Source organism: Bufo gargarizans, chromosome 6 (genome assembly GCF_014858855.1).
Source record: "Bufo gargarizans isolate SCDJY-AF-19 chromosome 6, ASM1485885v1, whole genome shotgun sequence".
Taxonomy (NCBI): Eukaryota; Metazoa; Chordata; class Amphibia; order Anura; family Bufonidae; genus Bufo; species Bufo gargarizans.
In genome coordinates this window covers 218,374,921-218,395,304 of record NC_058085.1, presented here as the reverse complement: position 1 = coordinate 218,395,304, position 20,384 = coordinate 218,374,921, and the positions used below count along the sequence as shown (strand labels likewise).

General features: G+C 41.7%; 1 protein-coding gene across 2 annotated transcripts in view; it reads left to right on the top strand.

Moving 5' to 3' along the window:
• The window catches only part of MTG1 (mitochondrial ribosome associated GTPase 1), a 356,260-nt gene extending 336,931 nt beyond the window's left edge, over positions 1–19,329 (top strand). For both annotated transcript variants that reach the window (XM_044296242.1, XM_044296244.1), the window contains exon 11: positions 19,076–19,329. In XM_044296242.1, the coding sequence (XP_044152177.1) occupies positions 19,076–19,173 (98 nt within the window). In that variant the 3' untranslated portion in view covers positions 19,174–19,329. The remainder of the gene's footprint in view (positions 1–19,075) is intronic.
• The last annotated feature ends 1,055 nt before the right edge of the window (positions 19,330–20,384 follow it).

Genomic DNA, 20,384 nt, shown 5'->3' with positions numbered 1-20,384 from the left:
TTAAAATTTGTCCTGTTGTATCAGGAGAACACACCATTAAAATTCCTCAGGATCTGGAGTAGGGGTTCTGTGTTTCACACTTTCAAGTACGTTCATGTACATACATTTCCGTCATTACACAGCTTGCTCTGGAGGTGCCTGATACTTCTCAGGTATCCCTCCTGTCTCTACTTCTTTGTCTAGCTAGGCTTTGTCTTAGCTGTGTATTGAATTAATAGCGTCTCTATTTTCTTCCCCTTTGTCTCCCCCAGATCTTGAACTAAAATCTACCTCCTGCTTCCCTACATGTTTTTTAATGGTGTGTTCTCCTGATACAACAGGACAAATTTTAAATGTGATATAATAAAAGTATAAGTTTTAATAATCAGTCAGTGAGGAATAAGGGCCACAGATGGTCCTAGAGACCCTTGAAAATTTTCGGTTTAAACAATAATGTGGTCACCTCCTGAGAGACCTATATGTATGTTGGTCGTATAATACAGGCACTAGGGACAGTGTTTAGAAAAGACTGTATTCACCAAAAAAACGATTGAGCTGTTCAGGGAAAGATTATTCATAGTGTTGGGAAAGGATAGGGAGGCATTATCCACACTGTAGGGAGATAGCAGGAACCAATAGGATAGTGTAAAGCCTGGGTAATAGGAGCTATTGCACTTTGCTACACTAATTGGGGATTCTAATTGGGGGGTGATCTATTACTACAAATTTTAGGTTGTTTGCATTATTTAAAACAAGAGTAATTCCAGTAATCCTAGCTTCTGTTATTTGTCTGAAAGTGCAGTCTGATACAGCCAGTTTTGTGGGTGTATTTACTTAATTTACAGTCGGGTCAATAAATATTGGGACATCGACACAATTCTAACATTTTTCACTCTATACACCACCACAATAGATTTGAAATGAAATGAACAAGATGTGCTTTAACTGCAGATTGTCAGCTTTAATTTAGCATTAATTTACATCCAAATCAGGTGACCGGTATAGGAATTACAACAGTTTGCATATGTGCCTCCCACTTGTTAAGGGACGAATAGTAATGGGACAGAATAATAATCATAAATCAAACTTTCACTTTTTAAAACTTGGTTGCAAATCCTTTTCAGTCAATTACAGCCTGAAGTCTGGAACGCATAGACATCACCAGATGCTAGGTTTCATCCCTGGTGATTGATGCTCTGCCAGGCCTTTACTGCAACGGTCTTCAGTTGCTGCTTGTTCTTGGGACATTTTCTCTTCAGTTTTGTCTTCAGCAAGTGAAATGCAGGCTCAAATCGGATTCAGGTCAAGTGATTAACTTGGTCATTGCATAACATTCCACTTCTTTCCCTTAAAAAACTCTTTGGTTGCTTTTGCAGCATGCTTTGGGTTATTGTCCATCTGCACTGTGAGGCGTCGTCCAATGAGTTCTGAAGCATTTGGATGAATATGAGCAGATAATATTGCCCGAAATACTTCAGAATTCATCCTGCTGCTTTTGTCAGCAGTCACATCATCAATAAATACAAGAGGACCAGTTTCATTGACAGCCATACATGCCCACGCCATTACACTACCACCACCATGCTTCACTGATGAGGTGGTATGCTTAGGATCATGAGCAATTTGTTTCCTTCTCCATACTCTTCTCATCACTCTGGTACAAGTTGATCTTGGTCTCATCTGTCCATAGGATGTTGTTCCAGAACTGTGAAGGCTTTTTTAGATGTCCTTTGGCAAACTCTAATCTGGCCTTCCTGTTTTTGAGGCTCACCAATGATTTACATCTTGTTATGAACCCTCTGTATTCACTCTGGTGAAGTCTTCTCTTGATTGTTGACTTTGACACACATACACCTACCTCCTAGAGAGTGTTTTTGAACTGGCCAACTGTTGTGAAGGGTGTTTTCTTCACCAGGAAAATAATTTTTCGGTCATCCACCACCACTTGTTTTACGTGGTCTTCCGGGTCTTTTGGTGTTGCTGAGCTCACCGATGTGTTCCTTCTTTTTAAGAATGTTCCAAACAGTTGTTTTGGCCACGCCTAATGTTTTTGCTATCTCTGATGGGGTTGTTTTGTTTTTTGTTTTTCAGCCTAATGATGGCTTGCTTCACTGATAGTGACAGCTCTTTGAATCTCATCTTGAGTTGACAGCAACAGATTCCAAATGCAAATAGCACACTTGAAATGAACTCTTGACCTTTTATCTGCTCATTGTAAATGGTATAATGAGGGAATAACACACACCTGGCCATGGAACAGCTGAGAAGCCAATTGTCCTATTACTTTTGGTCCCTTAACAAGTGGGAGGCATATATGCAAACTGTTGTAATTCCTACACCATTCACCTGATTTGGATGTAAATACCCTCAAATTAAAACTGACAGTCTGCAGTTAAAGCACATCTTTTTGTTTTATTTCAAATCCATTGTGGTGGTGTATAGAGCCAAAAATGTTAGAATTGTGTAAATGTCCCAATATTTATGGACCTGACTGTATCACCAGCTCAGGGGCACCGCTATGGGTAGTTCGTGTGCACCATCTTACGCAAACTTGCTCCTGGGCTGGTGGGAGGAGACGGTCATCTTCAGGGACACACCAGGCTGGTACTCTGAATATATCGCCCTCTGGTCCCGCTACATAGATACTATTTTAATTCTGTGGAGCGGATCAGAGGGTGATTTCGGTAGGTGGGTTGATGAACTCAATCATAACTCTATCAGCCTCAGGTTCACCTCCACAATAGTGTGGAAACACCTCACCTTTCTAGACATATGCATATCTAGAGATGATAGTGGGGGTCTGCAGACTACCATCTACCGTAAGTCAACGTCAAACTCCCTGCTCAGGTGGGATAGTTGCCACCCCACCCCACTGAAACGGGGGATACTGTTTGCAGTTTTTGAGGCTAAGGCGCAACTGTTCCAACCTAGGGGAATTTAAACGCCAGTCAGATGACCTTAGGAAGCGGCTTCGTGAACGGGGCTACCCGGATAATGTCCTTAGGAAGGCCTATGACAGGGCACGCGGCCAGTCACGTAGTACACTTTTACATTTGACCTTGGGCCCCAAAAAAGACTCAAAGAAGCCTATACGAGTCATAGGCACCTTCGACTCAGCCGCGACCAAAATTATGGAGATCCTAGGTCGTAACTGTGAAACCCTCCAGATATATCCTGCGGGTAATATGTACCACATACAGGATTTTATCAACTACCGCACAACGGGGGTTATCTATCTTATCACCTGCGAGTGCGGCAAGCGTTACGTAGGAAAAGCCCACTGAGAACTACGTAAACGAATGGGCGAACACATTGGAGACATACGGAACGACAGGGACACCCCCGTGGCCAGACATTTCCAGACAGGCCGTATCTCCGTAATTACATTCATGGGCATTGAACATGTCTTGAAATCCCAACGGGGGGGGTGACTGGGATAAACGCATCCTCCGTGTGTGTGTCTCTAATACTTTTTAAACCATCACCTCTTCTATATATCACCACAGGGCTATGTGTTTGTAAATCCCCTGGATGGCAGAAAATATGAAATTAGAGAATTCATTAATTGTCAAACAATGGGCATCATCTATATTGTACGTTGCCCATGTTCCAAATTGTATGTGGGCAAAACATCCCAAGAATTCCGACTGCAAATCTGTCAACATTTAAGTAGAATCAATACGAAGTCTGATACGACAATATCAAGACATCTCAGGGCTTTCCATAATGGCGATCAAAGATGCTTACAATTCTGGTGTCTGTGTAAAAATACTCTAGGAGCACGTAGAGGAGATCTGGATAGAATTCTCCTACAAGAAGAGACGAGGTGGATTTACTGCCTTAAAAGCCTCAGTCCTAATGGCCTCAATGAAGGCTTTACATATTGATAATTTCTTTAAGATGAAGATCAGCACGTTATACTATTTAGTTATAAATGGAATATAGTGTAAGCACTAAAAAGTTAGCTTACTTAAAATTTTCAGCAATGATCTGGTGGGCACCAAGAAAAGGTGCTCATAGAGGTAATTTAGTTGGGTAAAATAAACCCTATTAATGTCAATTACATATATGAGATAAAAACACAGTGCGGGCACGATGTGCGACTGACGTTTTATTGCCATAAACCATCAAAATTATATAAATGAGAAACAAATACTGTCTCATAAACTAGGAGATGTGAGGTTGGAGAATCTCAGCCCTATATGACTACCAATCTAAACATAGTACATATAATAACAGATCTCACAAAGAGGTAGAGAAACCTATGTAGTCCTAATGGGTGTTTTTATTGAATGCATGCCTGCTAGAATAGTGTACAATGTGTATATATAAATATTAAAACACTTGTATAGGTATAATAAAACCAATATGTTACTGCAGGGAATAAAATCATGCGCAGGCGCACTGCGCCGTAGAAATAGCGTAAGTACTAACATATAAACCATTGGTACATACGAACTAAGTACAGGCGCGGCCGCAGTATCATCCTCTGCTGGCTCTTTACTATTACCGTATTTTTCGCCCTATAAGACGCACCGGCCCATAAGACGCACCTAGGTTTTTGGGGAGGAAAATAAGAAAAAAAATGTTTTTAACCAAAAGGTGTGCTGTGTGTTTGGTGGGTTTCGAACTAATGGTGGTCTGTGGATGGCACTATTACTGGGGATCTGTGGTTGACTGACACTGTTATGGGGGGATCTGTGGATGACGGACACTGTTATGGGGGGATCTGTGGATGACGGACACTGTTATGGGGGGATCTGTGGATGACGGACACTGTTATGGGGGGATCTGTGGATGACGGACACTGTTATGGGGGGATCTGTGGATGACGGACACTGTTATGGGGGGATCTGTGGATGACAGACACTGTTATGGGGGGGATCTGTGGATGGCGGACACTGTTATGGGGGGGATCTGTGGATGACGGACACTGTTATGGGGGGATCTGTGGATGACGGACACTGTTATGGGGGGATCTGTGGATGACGGACACTGTTATGGGGGGATCTGTGGATGACGGACACTGTTATGGGGGGATCTGTGGATGACGGACACTGTTATGGGGGGATCTGTGGATGACGGACACTGTTATGGGGGGATCTGTGGATGACGGACACTGTTATGGGGGGATCTGTGGCTTGCACTGTTACAGGGGGATCTGTGGATGGCACTGTTACGGGGGGGATCTGTGGATGGCACTGTTACAGGGGGGGATCTGTGGATGGCACAGTTATGGGCTGGGGGGATCTGTGGGTGGCACAGTTATGGGCTGGGGGGGATCTGTGGGTGGCACTGTTATATATGTGCCATTCACAGACCCCCCCAGCCCATAACAGTGCCATCCACAGACCCCCCCCCCCAGCCCATAACAGTGCCATCCACAGACCCCCCTAGCCCATAACTGTGACATCCACAGATCGCCGCCGCCAGTATACTAAAATAAGATGTCATATTCAAGTAATACTTATTAAACATGCCCCCTCAGTCCTATTACTACCTTACATCCTAATCGCTTGTGTAGAATGCAGGCAGGCAGGCAGGCTGGGCAGCTGGCGTGTCTCTCACTGACGTCACTTGCCTGCGCCGCCTGCTTCATTCATAAAGTAGGCGGCGCAGGAACGTGACAAGAGTTACGCTGCCGCCCGGCCTGAATTCTACAGAAGCGATTAGGATGTAAGGTAGTAATAGGACTGAGGGGGCATGTTTAATAAGTATTACTTGAATATGACATCTTATTTTAGTATACCGGAGCAGCGGGGCGGGGATACTACACTGACTGAACCGCCCCGCCGCTATTGCCAGCCCCCAGCTCCTCCTCCCAGTCCCTCCCCGAGTCCCCGCTCGCTCGTACATTGCAGCTTGCGATGTAAAACTGCAAGCATTCGCCCCATAAGACGCAGGGGCATTTCTCCCCCATTTTGGGGGAAGAAAAAGTGCGTTTTATGGGGAGAAAAATACGGTAAGTTCTGCCTCATGCGCAGTGGTGAACAATCGGTACGTACAGAAGGTAAGTTTGTGCGGCAAATTAGGGTGAGACTACCGCAGACACTCTGCGAGCAAAGGATAACTCTCTATTTCTTAAAACATCCAACTGGTAATGCCGAAAAAAAAGTGGAAGGTGAGGACCAGGTGGTCGCCTGGCAAATCTTCTCTAATGGAACATCTGTTGATTCAGCCCAAGATGCTGCTACCGACCGAGTTAAATGGGCATTAAGACCTGCTGGGTGGGGGACTTTTTTTTAGTCATAACACCGCAGGATTGCCGATCTGATCCATCGGCTGATAGATGCTTTGCTTGCCGCGTTACCCCTGTTTGGGCCTGAAAATTGAACAGTCTGTCCGTCTTTCTGAAGTCTTCCGTGGCCTTAAGATAGGTCAGTACTGCTCTTCTCAAATCTAGGTTGTGAAAGAGTCTTTGTTCTTGACTGCCAGATGGAGACCCAAAGGATGGAAGAGACGCTTCCTGTAGACAAATGGAACTTAGAGATCACCTTGGGCAAAAAAATACTATTCTATCATCTCTGATGGTTAGATATGGCGGTCTACATGAAAAGGCTTATATTTCCCCCACCCTTCTAGCAATCAGAAAAACAGTTTTGAAAGTAAGCAATTTTAAGGATATCTCCGGTAAGGGCTCAAAGGCAGATAGTAGCAGGTTTAAATCCCAAGGGGGAACAGTGGGCCTAACCATGAGTTGTTTTCTTCGGGCCCCTTTCACAAATCTTTTTATGAGATCCAGTTCTGCCAGTTTAATGTCCAGAAAGGCACTTAGGGCAGATATCTGGACTTTAATTGTGCTAACTCTAAGACCCTTTTGTAGACCTGACTGGAGAAACTCCTGAACCTTAGCGATCATAAAGGGGCCCCTGGTATCACCATCTGTAAATTTCAAAAATAACTGCCAGATTCTGTTATAGATCTTTGATGTAACATTTTTGCGGATACAAAGAATCGTGGAAATTACCGCATCGAGGAGACCTTTCTCTCTTAATCATTTCCGTTCAGGTTCCACGCTGCTAACTGAAGTCTGGCTGCCCTGGGATGCCAAACTGGGCCCTGGTGAAGGAGATCCGGAACATCCAGAAGTAGAAAAAAGTCCTCCGCTGACATCTTCAGTAGTAGTGGGATTCAAGATCTCCTGGGCCAATAAGGTGCGATCAGAAGTAACCTGTGGTTTCCCAGTAACACTCTATGTAGAACCTTGGGAATTGGCACAAATGGAGGAAAGGCATACAAGTTTTCGTCCGATCATGGTTGGGAGAGGGCGTCGACTATGAATGGGTGATCCGCGTAGGATAGAAAACGGAACTTTTCTGTCTGTTTAGACGGGTTGCGAAGAGATCTACTTCTGGAAAGAACCACTTTTCCTCTATCTGAAGAAATATTTTACGGTTTAGGCACCACTCGCCCTCCTTCAAGACACCTCTGCTTTGGAAATCCGTGACCTCGTTGTTTTCTCCTCTTATATGAACTGCTGATAGTACATGTCTTTCGGCCCACTGAAATATTTATTTTGCGACTCTTGCTAGGGCTGAACTCTTTGTGCCCCCTTGTTTGTTAAAGTATGCTACAGTTGTGGTATTGTCTGATAATACTCTTATCTCTTTTCCCCTGAGTTTTGGGTGAAGGGCTTTTAATGCTTCCCAAACTGCGGTTAATTCCCTTAGGTTGGAAGAAGCTAAGTTTAGGTATTTCTTCCATGTACCTTGCACTATGAACTGATTTGAAAAGGCTCCCCAGCCGCTTCTGCTGGCGTCTGTAGTTATTGTCACAACTTCTATTTGCTGCCAAGGAATGCCCCTGCTTAAATTTTTACTTTCGTCTCTAGTGAGTCTACCCTCTTGTTCCATGCTCTGAGCATAAATGACTGGAGGGTCCGAGAGTGAGCTTGGGCCCACTTTACTGCTGGGATAGTTGAGGACATCAAACCCAAGATCTTCATTATCAATCGGAGTGTCACCTTGTATTTGCTGCGGAACAGGGTTATTTCCTGACTGATTTTCTGGATCTTTTCTTGTAGAAGAAAAGTCTTCATGAGTTCAGAGTCCAACATCATCCCTAAAAATACTTTTTTCTTTTCTGGACGGAGATCTGACTTCTCTACATTTATTAAGCATCCAAGATCTGTTACACTCTGCTTTACCAATTGTATGTATTCCACAAGTAGATGTTCTGATTCTGCAGCAATAAGGAAGTCGTCTAAATAAGGGACAACTATTATTCAGATGTAGGACCGCTACCGCATCGGCCATAACCTTGGAGAAGACTCTTGGTGCTGATGTAAGGCCAAATGGGAGGACCTGGAACTGGAAGTGATGCACTACAGTCTGACCGAACTGCAAATCTGAGGTATTTTTGGTGATCTCTGCAAATAGGAATGTGGTAATATGCATCGGTGAGATCCAGGATTGCTAAAAAGATGTTTCTTTTTAACAGGCTGATTGTGGATTTTATACTCTCCATCTGGAAACGCTTGTAAAGCAGATGATAGTTCAGCCCTTTTAGATTTATAATGGCTCTGTAAGAGCCATTCGGCTTTTTTGCAAGGAATATAGGAGAATAATATCCTGTTCCTTCTTCCCCTGGGGGAACTGGAACTATGGCTTCTTTTTGTAATAGGACCTTCACCTGATCTAGGATCAGAGATTGGACCGATCTGGTCTTTTTGGTAATCTGAAAAACATCCTGGGGTAGAGAGGAAAATTCTAGCTTTAGACCTGAAGAAATTGCGTCCAGCACCCAAGGAGAGCTGGAAATATTTCTCCAAGCCTGGACGAAATCCTTTAACCTTCCTCCTACCTTGCCTCTGGAGTAATTGTTTAGATGACTTTTGGGAAGAATCTGAGGGGTTGAATAAAAACCCTTTTCCTCTTCCCCTTCCCAAACGCCATTGGGATGAGAAATCTCTTTTTTTCTGATCCTGCCTGCCTCTTGATGCCGCAGGAAAGTTTTGTTTTTGACTAACATTTCTCGGGTCTGAGGGAAAACCCTTCTTTTTATCCGTGGCCTTTTCTAAATGTCATCCAGTACTGATCCGAACAATCTATCGCCTTCACAGGGAATGCCGCACAACTTATTTTTAGATGCAGGTCCCCTGCCCAAGACCTCAGCCACACTGCTCTTCTGGTGGCATTTGAGAGGGCCGCTGATCTTGCTGCCAGTTTAACCATCTAGGTGGTTTGTCACGAGTCAGTGATCCCACAACTCGTGACACACGATTGAGTGAGATGACTGACAAATTCAAACAGAGATTATCCCAGTTCTGTTTAATTACAACAAAGGGCCAAAATCGACAGCACTGATGCAACACCCAAAAAATCCAACCCCAAAAGAATTCCATTTGTGGTCAAATATCATCCGTGGATTAATCGCATCAGATCGGTCATGTATAAACATTGGAATATAGTTAAATCCTCTTACCCTACTTTTGCAGAACTCCAGAACCCTCCCATGATCTGCTACAAAAGGGCAAGAAACATCAGGTACATGGTGACTAGGGCCGACATAGGTAGCAATAAACTAAACATTAGACAAAGGACATTTGCCACTGTCAGAAAGGGCACCTTCCCTTGTCTCAATTGCGTTCACTGCTCAAATGTCATTAAAGGGGCATGTATCTCACATCCCCACACAGGTGAGCAGATCCCAGTGAAGGGACACTTCACATGTGACAGCTCCTTTGTTGTCTACCTGTTGATGTGCCCCTGCAGTCTGTGTTATGTGGGTGAGACCAGCATGCGCATGAAGGAATGCTTTGGTAAACACAAATCTACCATACGCAATGAGAATGTATTACTCGCCATTCCTCAACACTTTCACCAGCAGCGACACAATGCCTCACAACTTCTGTTTCAGATCATTGAAGACCCAATTGATCATTGTGTGGGAACCGTATAGAAATGTTACTCAGACGCAAGGCTTTCTAGATCCATCGGCTACAAACACTGGCTCCTAAAGGGTTAAACCGGGACTATGCGATTAACAGCTTCTTATGAGATTTTTTATAAGACCACTTATTCCTCTTTTTTGCCTCTCTCTCTCTCTCTGTTGGTTGCACACTGTTGCAATATATAGCAATTAATGAATGTTGCTACCAGGATATGTTCGTATGCACAATTTGTGTCACTTACTTGCAACAATGTTTCTCTTCACAGTGCAACTGAAATTTACTTTCCAGGGTGTGACCTCTGTGAAGACTCAACAGGAGGCGTCCACTCACATTGTTGTTTATGTGTCTCCCCGGCAACGTGATGTCATCATCACATGACCAGGGGTGGATTATTTAAACCTGTTTTGTTTGTATGTTCTTCCACTCATATTGCTGCTCACTTCTTGTTTTAAAAAAAGGCACCTGTGAGTGCCAAAACAGCGTGCGTCACCCTAATATGAGTGACCAATAAATCGATCACCAGCAAAGATTTTTGTGAGTGCCGGTTTTCTTTCACTTTCATCCTCTGAGGAATCCAACTCAGACCCAGAAGGGAGTTCACCTTCATCTAATTCATATTCCTGACCGTCAGTCTCTGAGACGTCGAAGCAAATTTTTTATCCACCGCACTGCTCACAATCTTTTCCAAACACCTTGAAGAGAGGTTTTTTCTTATTTTTTTTATATCCAGACGGTAAACCCTTCTTACAGATGGAACATTTTTTTGACTCGCTGGGAAGATTCGGTTGATTTGAGCCTCCCTGACCTAGGAGATGCATAAGGGTGCTCTTTTAGAAAAGGGGCCGCCCAGAATATGATATATTTAGACCCTCACCCTGGTGCAATAAGAGATTGTTTCTGACCAAAAAGGGGTGCACAGATAAGAAAAAGAGCAATCTTATTAAACCTCCCAAGGAGGATGTCATACCGGGCTGCCGATTTTTGCTGGGTCTGCAGGCCTGCGAATCGCGTCCTCTCCTGGTGCCGACATAGCTGCTCGTCTGCTGCACCGAAGACGCCAAGCAATCTCCACGCTCGTTGTCTAGGAGAAATTGTGTCACAGACTCCACCTGTATGTGAGTCAAATGCTCACATGACCCACGCGTCCTCTCGCGGGAATTCGCACAGACACGCCGCCCCCCCCGGAGGACTTATACCTAGGAGTCAGAAAAAGGCCGTACTGTGCCCCGCGGCCCTGCTCCCTGCCCGGAGTTCCTTTGCTGACCGGGCACTCCTACAAAGAAAAAACTACGTTCTCCCAAAGGAGGGTCTCCATGTACTCCCAGAGGGACAGGAAACAACTGGAGCAGGTAAGGGGAAAGGACTATTTAAAGATCTCCATGTTGTTTCCTATCCCTGGGGAGGCGGGGTATCCTCCTGTTACGTGCCGCTGGGGGGCGTTTGGAAAAGTTACGTGTTATTTGTCTGGGAGAAGAGTGGTTAGTAGCTGGTTAGGCATAAGTGGTTGTCATATTAGGTATCATCCCGCAAAAATGAGAACCTACCTAAGACAATCGGTAAAAAAATAAAAAATCTATGGCTCTCAGACTATGGATACACTAAAACATCATTTTTTTCGGTTTAAAAAATGCTATTATTGTGTAAAACTTAAATAAATAAGAAAAGGGATACATGTAAGGTCTTTAAAAGGGGGAAAAGAGAGAAGAGAGGAGGCAGCGCCTCGTGTGTAGAACCTTAGAGCACTAGGTATGGGCACAAAAACACTGATTATGCTTACCAGATGGGGTTGTGAAGGGACACAACGCCTCCGAATCGCTTTTCTGGAAGATTACCCATCCAGTTTACGGGAGAAGAGAAGACTGCGTCTGCTGCCCCTGGTCTTTATCCCTTGCCGTGGTTGCGGTTATCAGGATAAAATATGTGCAGAGAAGTGAAGAAAAATCTGACTATTCTCGGTGGCGCTGGTGGAGTAAGAACTTATTACTCAAAAGATACCAGTAAAGGTAATCTTTTTATTAAAGACTGTCTGCGCGTTTCGGGGGCAGAACATCCCCCTTCATCAGGACAATGTGTCCGGTGTCTCAGCCCTCCATCATGTCTGTGGGTATGTTCACGTTCCCAGTGGGTACTTTTGTGTGAGGTCTGTTTCTTTGTAGCCTGCTATTCACGACCTAGTGTGAAGGAGTGTATCCATCTGAATATATCAGATGGATACTGTGTGATTACTTGCTCTACAGTATTACTATTTAGGGCCCCATTATTATATACTGACTCTCCACTGGGCTATGCAGTGAAGCTAATATCAGTCACTTGTAGCTGGTATGTACCAGATACTATTTACTCGTGAATCACCTCACTGCATATTGCACATACATGTATTCCATCTGTTTGGCGGGTTGTTGAGGCACCGGCAGGGGGGACTACGGCATCCAGGTTGTTTTGCTGACTGTTCTCCAAAGTAATTCTGTGAAAAGGTCCGTGGTGGTCTACATGTGTGTGTGTATATATATATATATATATATATATATATATGGATGAAAAATACATAGAATGGTATCTCTCTCTGTGTGTATGTTTCTCTCCATCTATATAACGTGGTTATGTTTTTGTTACTGGTCTAGTTTTTTGTCATTGTGTGGATCCTCGATTCTTTTTGTTCCATAGTCACAGTTTGTGTTTGGGGTTACAGGATGGTCTCGTTAAGCCCGTGTGGGGTCAGGGTGTCTAGTTGATAGATCCAGTATACCTCTCTTCTCTGGAGGCTGCTGAATCTATTGTAAGGGTTGTCTGGGATGTAGTCTATGGGTATGTTTTTTAGTGTATGTTTTTTTTTTTCTGGTGTTGTGGCGCAGTGACGTGAGATGCGGTGTTTTGGGCATAGTTTTTGTATGTTGTGTCTGTGTTGGTTGACTCTACAATGTAGCTCTGGTGTTGTCCGCCCCACATACTGAAGTCCACATTTACATTCTATAAGGTATATTACATAACTGCTCTTGCAGTTTAGGTGATGTTTTATTGAGAAAGTGGCGCCATTTTTGTTGAGCTGAAATTCTTACTGTTGTGTACGATTATGTTGCAGCAGAGGCAATGTTTTGTCCCACATTTGAAGCTGCCTGCTGGCGCTCTTTTAGTTTCTTTGGGGATTTTTATATTCTTTTTCCCTTTGCTGGGGGCTAGGGTATTTTTTATATAGTCGGTGCTCTTCTGTAAATGACAGCAGGTTTTGTTGGGGGGTATTTTTCAAGGATGTGCCAGTGTTTTGTCAGAATGTCTTGAATGGCTTTATTTGAGGTATTGTATTGTGTGATCAAATTTAGATGTTTAGGGTATTTTTTCTGTTCTTGTAATTTTTTCTCCTTTGGTGTTTGTTAGGCACTCTCTTTGTGTAGTTTTTTTTGCTCTTTTGATAGGCATTTTTTATTTGTTTTGGGTAGCCTTTGTCGGTAAATCTTTTCTGAATGATTTTTGCTTGTTGAATAAAATCAGTGTCCTCTTTGCAATTTTGTCTTATCCGCTTGTATTGGCTGTAGAGAATGTTATGAAGCCATTTTTTATGGTGGAAACTTTTGTTATGTATGTAGCTGTTAGTGTCTACTTGTTTGAAAAATGTTTTAGTTATAAGGGTATTGTTTTTAGTAGTGATGGAGATGTCTAGGAAGTCTATTGTGTTTTTGTTATAGTTAGGGGTGAAGGCTATTCCCCAGCTTGTCCTGTTTAGGTCACCACAGAAGCTTAGTGCAGATTGTTTGTCCCCTTCCCAAATGATAAAGATATCATCGATATATCTTTTATAATACACAATGTGTTTGAATTTCTCTGTATTCCCGTAGATATGTGTGTCCTCAAATTGGCCCATGAAAATATTTGCAAATGCCGGTGCCACTTTCGTGCCCATCGTGGTCCCCCGGCATTGGTGGTATGTGGTGGTGTTGTAAATGAAAAAATTATTTTCCAGGACAAAACGTAAACTCTCTAATAGGAATTGGATTTGTGGTAGTTTTAGGGTGGTGTCATTTTTTAGGGTGGTTTCTACGCACTTGATGCCTAGCTCATGTTGGATATTTGAGTATAGTGCCGTTACATCCATAGTCAGTAAAGCGTATGTGTCTTTCCACCTTATTTTATCGATTTCTTGGATTAACTGTCTGGAGTCATGTAGGTAGCTCGTTAGATTGCGGACATACGGTTGGAGGAACAGATCAAGATAGTGTGATATATTACTTGTGGTTGAATTTGTGTTTGACACTATTGGCCTTCCTGGTGGTTTTTCTGAGTTTTTATGTATTTTTGGTAAATGGTAAAAATATGGATTGGAAGGAGCTTTCGGGATGAGAAAGTTTTTTTATTTTTTATTTATATACTGTTGTTCATGGGCATGTTTTACTAGATTTTTTTAACCTTTTGATTATATCTGAGATGGGGTTATCTTGTATCACACGGTAGTACTCAGTGTTGCTCAGGATTTTTTGGGATTCTGCTTCATAGTCCTCTATATTTTGAATCACTATACCCCCTCCCTTATCCGCCGGCCGTGTTATTATGCTCTCATTATTTTTTTAGTGTTTTCATAGCGCGTACTTCGCAGTGTGTTAGGTTTCCGCTGGTGAAGGATCTTTTTTGTTGTTCATTTTTTTTCAAGTCTGTTGCTATTAATTCGAAGAAGGTGGGTATGAAGTGTCCTTCTCTATGTACAGGGAAGAAACTGGATTTTGGATGTACTTGCTGATGTTTATATATTTCTTTCTCTTCTACATCTGCACATGCCATATTGTCTGTTTTCTTACTGTTTTCGTGTTCGAAAAATCTTTTAATGGTCAGGTTTTTTCTAAATTTCTGTATATCCAAATATATATTTCTGTATATCCAAATATATAGTTGGAAGGGGTCAATATTGTGGAGTAGACAGAAGGACAATCCTTTTTGCAAAAGGTTATCTTCTTGGTTTGATATGATGAAAGGTTGAAGATTCTTACTGTTGGTATATGATCATTGTTATTCTTTCTTTTTTTTTATTTATTTTTTTATACAGGTTTTATTTTTCTGGTGTTGTCCTCCCCTGCACCCTCGGGTTCGAAATTTTCCCTTCCCGGGGGTGGGCTTGAAAAATTCTGTTATCTGTGGGGTGACTGTTTTGTAGGGGTTTTTTGTTGTTGTAGTTTCCTTGTGTCTGGTTGGTATGATACAAGGAACCAGGGCTGATGTAGTGCAGTGTTGTCTATGGTAATTAGAGGTGTACTATCTATCTGATCTTCTAGGATGGAAGTTTGGTGAGTTGTTAGGATGGACATGTTAATGTTACTGTCTTGGGTGTGATTCCAAGGTGGTTGGGTCATTTCTATTTTCCTATTCTTGTCAGATGTGCTAATTTTCATCTGATCTGTATTCTTTAGGGGACTAAGTGTTATCAGTGGTGATGATGTAACTGTGTCCTGGTCTCTTCTCGTTACATTTATCCTTTTGTAATCTAGATACTTGGATTTCAAGACTCTAAATCTTTCTAAAAATGCATCTGTTGACGTATCTAAGTCTTTTTTCTTGGTAGAGCAGTATGTCTATATTGTAGGCCATTTGTGGGCTATATATGTGTGATGATTCTAATATATCCTTTGTTGTTTGTGTACTCTTTTTTTGGTGTAGCGATTGGGAGCATTGCGTGTTGTTTATTTGTTGGCAAATTGTTGGTGTGAGAGGTATGAGCCGCTTTACATTTTAGTGCTACAGCGATAGGTGTTTTCTGTATTTATTGCGGAGGTATTTTTTTAGTTTGTGTTTGTCTGGGATATTGGCGCTTTATGGTATTGTTCGTCATGGCGCTAGTTTTGGCTTGTAGTTTTGTGGTATCCTTATTGAATGGTCTCTTGTATATTTGATTGGTAAATGAACGTGCTCTGACATCCTGATTGCTGTTTCTTCTATGGTCATATGTAGTTTTATCTGCGATATGTTCGGTTAGAGTAGAGCCTGTAGGGTTTTGGTGTGTGCTGTTTCTTTGTTGTTGTTTGGGTCTATAGTTCCCTTGTTGTTTGTCTAGTCTGTCCCTTTGTAATTTATTTGCCTTATCGGCTACAATGTTCTGTTCATTCTAGTAGATTCTATTGGTTATGTTATGGGGAGTGTCTGGTATCCTAGCAACCGGACAAACACTCACGCCCCCAGCCTCCTCCCCACCCATGTGACTCGCACACATTGCGCTCAAACTGAGTGCATAAAAGAACTGGAAGCACTGTGTTTTAAATGTATTAATAATTTTTATTGTCCTGATGAAGGGGGGATGTTCTGCCCCCGAAACGCGTAGACAGTCTTTAATAAAAAGATTACCTTTATTGGTACCTTTTGAGTAATAAGTTCTTACTGCACCAGCGCCACCGAGAATGGTCTGATTTTTCTTAACTTCTCTGCACATATAAGGTATTGCCATGTCCGTAACGTTCTGCTCTATAAAAATGTCACATGATCTAACACCTCAGGTGAACGCTGTAAAAATAAATACTGCCAAAACAAATTTTTGGGTCACCGTGCCCCATAAAGTTTAATAATGAATTATAGAAAAATCATATGTATCCAAAAATGGTACCAATTAAAACATCAACTCTTCCTGCAAAAAACGAGCCCCTGCACAAGACGATTGGCAGGGAAAAAAAAAAAAAAAGCGTTTAGAAAAGGGAGACACAAAAACATAATTTTTTTTCAAAAATGCTTTATTATGTTGAAATTAAACAAACAAAGTCTACATATTTGATATCATTGTGTCCGTAACAACCTGCTCTATAAAAATAGCACATGATCTACCCTGTCAGATAAATGTTGTAAAAAATAAAAACAGTACAAAAACAGCAATTTTTTTGTTACCTTGCCTCACAAAAAACGTAATATAGAGCAATTAAAAAATCATATATGCCCCAAAATAGTACCAATAAAACTGGCACCTTCTCCCCTAGTTTCCAAAATAGGGTCTCTTTTTGTGAGTTTCTACTGTAAGGGTGCATCAGGGGGGCTTCAAATGGGATATGGCATCTAAGAACCAGTTCAGCAAAATCTGCTTTCCAAAAACCATATGGCGCTCCTTTTTCTTCTGCGCCCTGCCTTGTGCCCTTACATCAGTTTACGACCACATGTGGGGTGTTTCTGTAAACCGCAGAATCAGGGTAATACATATTGAGTTTTGTTTGCTGTTAACTCTCGATGTGTTGAAGAAAAAAAAATGATTAAAATGGAAAATCTGCCAAAAAAGTGAAATTAGAAATTTCATCTCCATTTTCCTTTAATTCTTGTGTAACACCTAAAGGGTTAACAAAGTTTGCTAAATCAGTTTTGAGTAACTTGAGGGGTGTAGTTTATACAATGGGGTCATTTATGGGGAGTTCCACTATGTAAGACCCACAAAGTGACTTCAGACCTGAACTGGTCCTTAAAAAGTGGGTTTTGAATTGCTTCAAAAATTCTAAGCCTTCTAACGTCCTTAAAAAAATATAACATTTACAAAATGATGCCAACATAAAGTAGACATATGGGGAATGTTAAATAATAAATATTTTATGAGGTATCACTTTCTGTAAAAACAAATAGAAATTTTGAAAATTGCGAATTTTTTATATTTTTTTGTAAATTTGGGATTTTTTCATAAATATATTGACTAAAAATTATGACTATCATGAAGTACAATGTGTCACGAGAAAACATTCTCAGAATGGCTTGGATAAATAAAAGCGTTCCAAAACTATTACCCCATAAAGTGAAACAAGTCAGATTTGCAAAAAATGGCCTGGGCCGAAAAGTGATAACTGGCCCGGGTTAGAAGGGGTTAACATTGTCTGCATATTTTCTCTTGGGATTTTGATTTATTGCAGATCTGAGAATTGGACGTTCCAAGGTCTGAAATAGTAACAGAAAAACAAGATATACACAGTGACCATTGTGGATTGCATAGGGTACTTTCACACTTGTGTTAAACTTTTCCACTATTGAGTTCCGTCCTAGGGGCTCAATACCGGAAAAAACTGATCAGTTTTATCCTAATGTATTCTGAATGGAGAGCAATTTGTTTAGTATATATCAGGATGTCTTCAGTTCAGTCACTGTACAGTTTTTGGATGGAGAAAATACCGCAGCATGCTGCAGTATTTTCTCAGTCCAAAATTCCGGAACACTTGCCGGAATACCGGATCCGGCATTATTTTACATTGAAATGCAAGTGTTCCGGCAAAACAGATCTGGTTTTGTGGCCTGCACATGCGCAGTCCTTTTAAAAATGTAAAAAAGATAAATACCAGATCCGTTTTTCCGGATGACAACCGGAGAGACTGTTCCAGTATTGCAATGCATTTGTGAGACGGATCCGGCAGTTCTGGTGATGGAACTACCTGACGGAATCCAGCAAAGCAAGTGTGAAAGTACCCTAAGCTGGTCTGAATCTTCGAAGCACTGCTTTTGTAACACTAATACATATTACTGGTGTCTTTATAATAATATATTGTGGCTGTGAATAAAACCGCAATATGTATTAGCTTTATAAGACAAAAAAAAATATATAGTAAGGCCTTAACCTTTTTATTATGGGTTAAATAAGGGGGAAAAATAATTGAAGAAAAAAAATCTAGGTTACAGCCTTATCATATTGAGAAGAGTGGTTTTCTTTACTTAGAGAGCTAATACATATTACTGGTGTCTTTATAATGATATATTGTGCCTGTGAATATCCCAGTAATATGTGTGAGCTTTCTCAGCATAAAAACCCTCTATTGTCAACATGGTAAGTAAATAGAGTATATGATATGTACTTGCTAGGACACCACTCGGCCGTCAGCATGCTGATGTATAACACAGTCAATCAAGGGAAGGGGGAGTGTGCAGAGCAGGGATGTTACAAAAGCAGTGGTTTAAGGATTCACCCCATGTTACTATGTGACTATAATATGTGAAATCTCCTAGTATTGACTGGTGTGTGGTAAACCTCTTATGTGAAGGTAATTCACAGTAATCTTTTTTTTTTCTTTCTTTAAATACCAAACATTAGAATACATACCAGAGAAACAGAAGCATTAAAATGGTTGTTCTATCCGCAGAACAATATGTTCCAATTTTTTGTGACAAAAGTGAAATAGTTAATACATAGTCTAACATATTTTGTGGATTTTTTTTTTTAAATAGAACATATTAAAATGGAACATAAAAATGTTTTATTTATGATGATTTTTTTCTCTTTAGGAAATGTGAATATTACAGTACCAAATTACTCAGCTGCTGCTTATGATTTCATTCGGTCTTTTCGGAAAGGAGATTTGGGAATAGTGACTTTGGACTGATGAGGTAGAAGTAGATAAAATAACTGGACTTCACACAGGAACACAGAAAAAAAAAAATAGCCTCTCTCATGACTGTGAAGCTGAAATAGTCTGTGGCAAATTAAATGAACTGGAGAATTAAACTGTCAAATTAAACTTGTTTTTTTCCATTCTGTATAGCAGGTATCTTTTTTTATTTTTTTATTTAAATATTTTATTTGTAATACAAAAATACATATCCATATAACATTTATGCTATTATAAGATCCTGAAGTCCGTAAGTTTCTGATTTATAAACATAGTTAATAATAGTTTCATTCAATTACCCATACTTATGGGGATAATACAGGTCGAATGGAGATCTCACTTGCTAAGAGGAGAGCGGGGCTCCCCCGACATCGGCAGCCCAATCGGGCACGCACACACAACATCTAACTTAGCATGTTAGTGTCTATAAAGGGCAGAGATCGGGGGCCCACGGCCCGGGCGGCCACCAGGGAACGAGCGCACACCCCACGCGTCCTCTCCCAAATATAGGTGAAGAAGGACAGGATTAACAATCTTAGATCCATTCACCTGGTGCTCACATTAACCATGCATAGCGGGCTTACAACGATCTTTGATCGAAAACATTTCTTGAGGCAACCTAGGGGGTCCAGCAGTCTTCTACCGCAGTGGAGAAAGAAAAAAAATCCACGTGCATATTTTGGTGTCTCATCCCCAGATAGTTAAGATTGAAAGTTAATGCCCGGCTTAACCGTACCTCGCATACAATCACACCAGTATCTCAGGTGCAAGGGGACTCAGGTCGAGTATCACTCGGCAATCACCGGCATTTTAAAAGGAATGTGGACAGAAACACCACCAGAGACCGGCCCTGTCCCCTAATAGCACCCATACAACATGTATCGTATCACTGCCTACAGTCAAACCGCATATCAACAGAGAGAACCGCATTTCGGGTCGCACCCCGCCCCCGGGCCACCCAGGGTCCCGAGCCCCGGGTCCCCGCCCACAGAGTGCACAGTGCCCTGATTTAACAAAAAACTTTGGCCATTGTTCAGTGCCGGCGAGTCCCGCTATCCTCCAGCGTTCCTGGAGTAACTTCACATCCTTCGCCAATTACAATGCATACAGAAATACCGGACTAATAAGATCATCATAAATGATGATCATCATGAATATTCATAAATAGCCTATGCAGGTTGTGATGGGTACCCCTTTTTGGCATA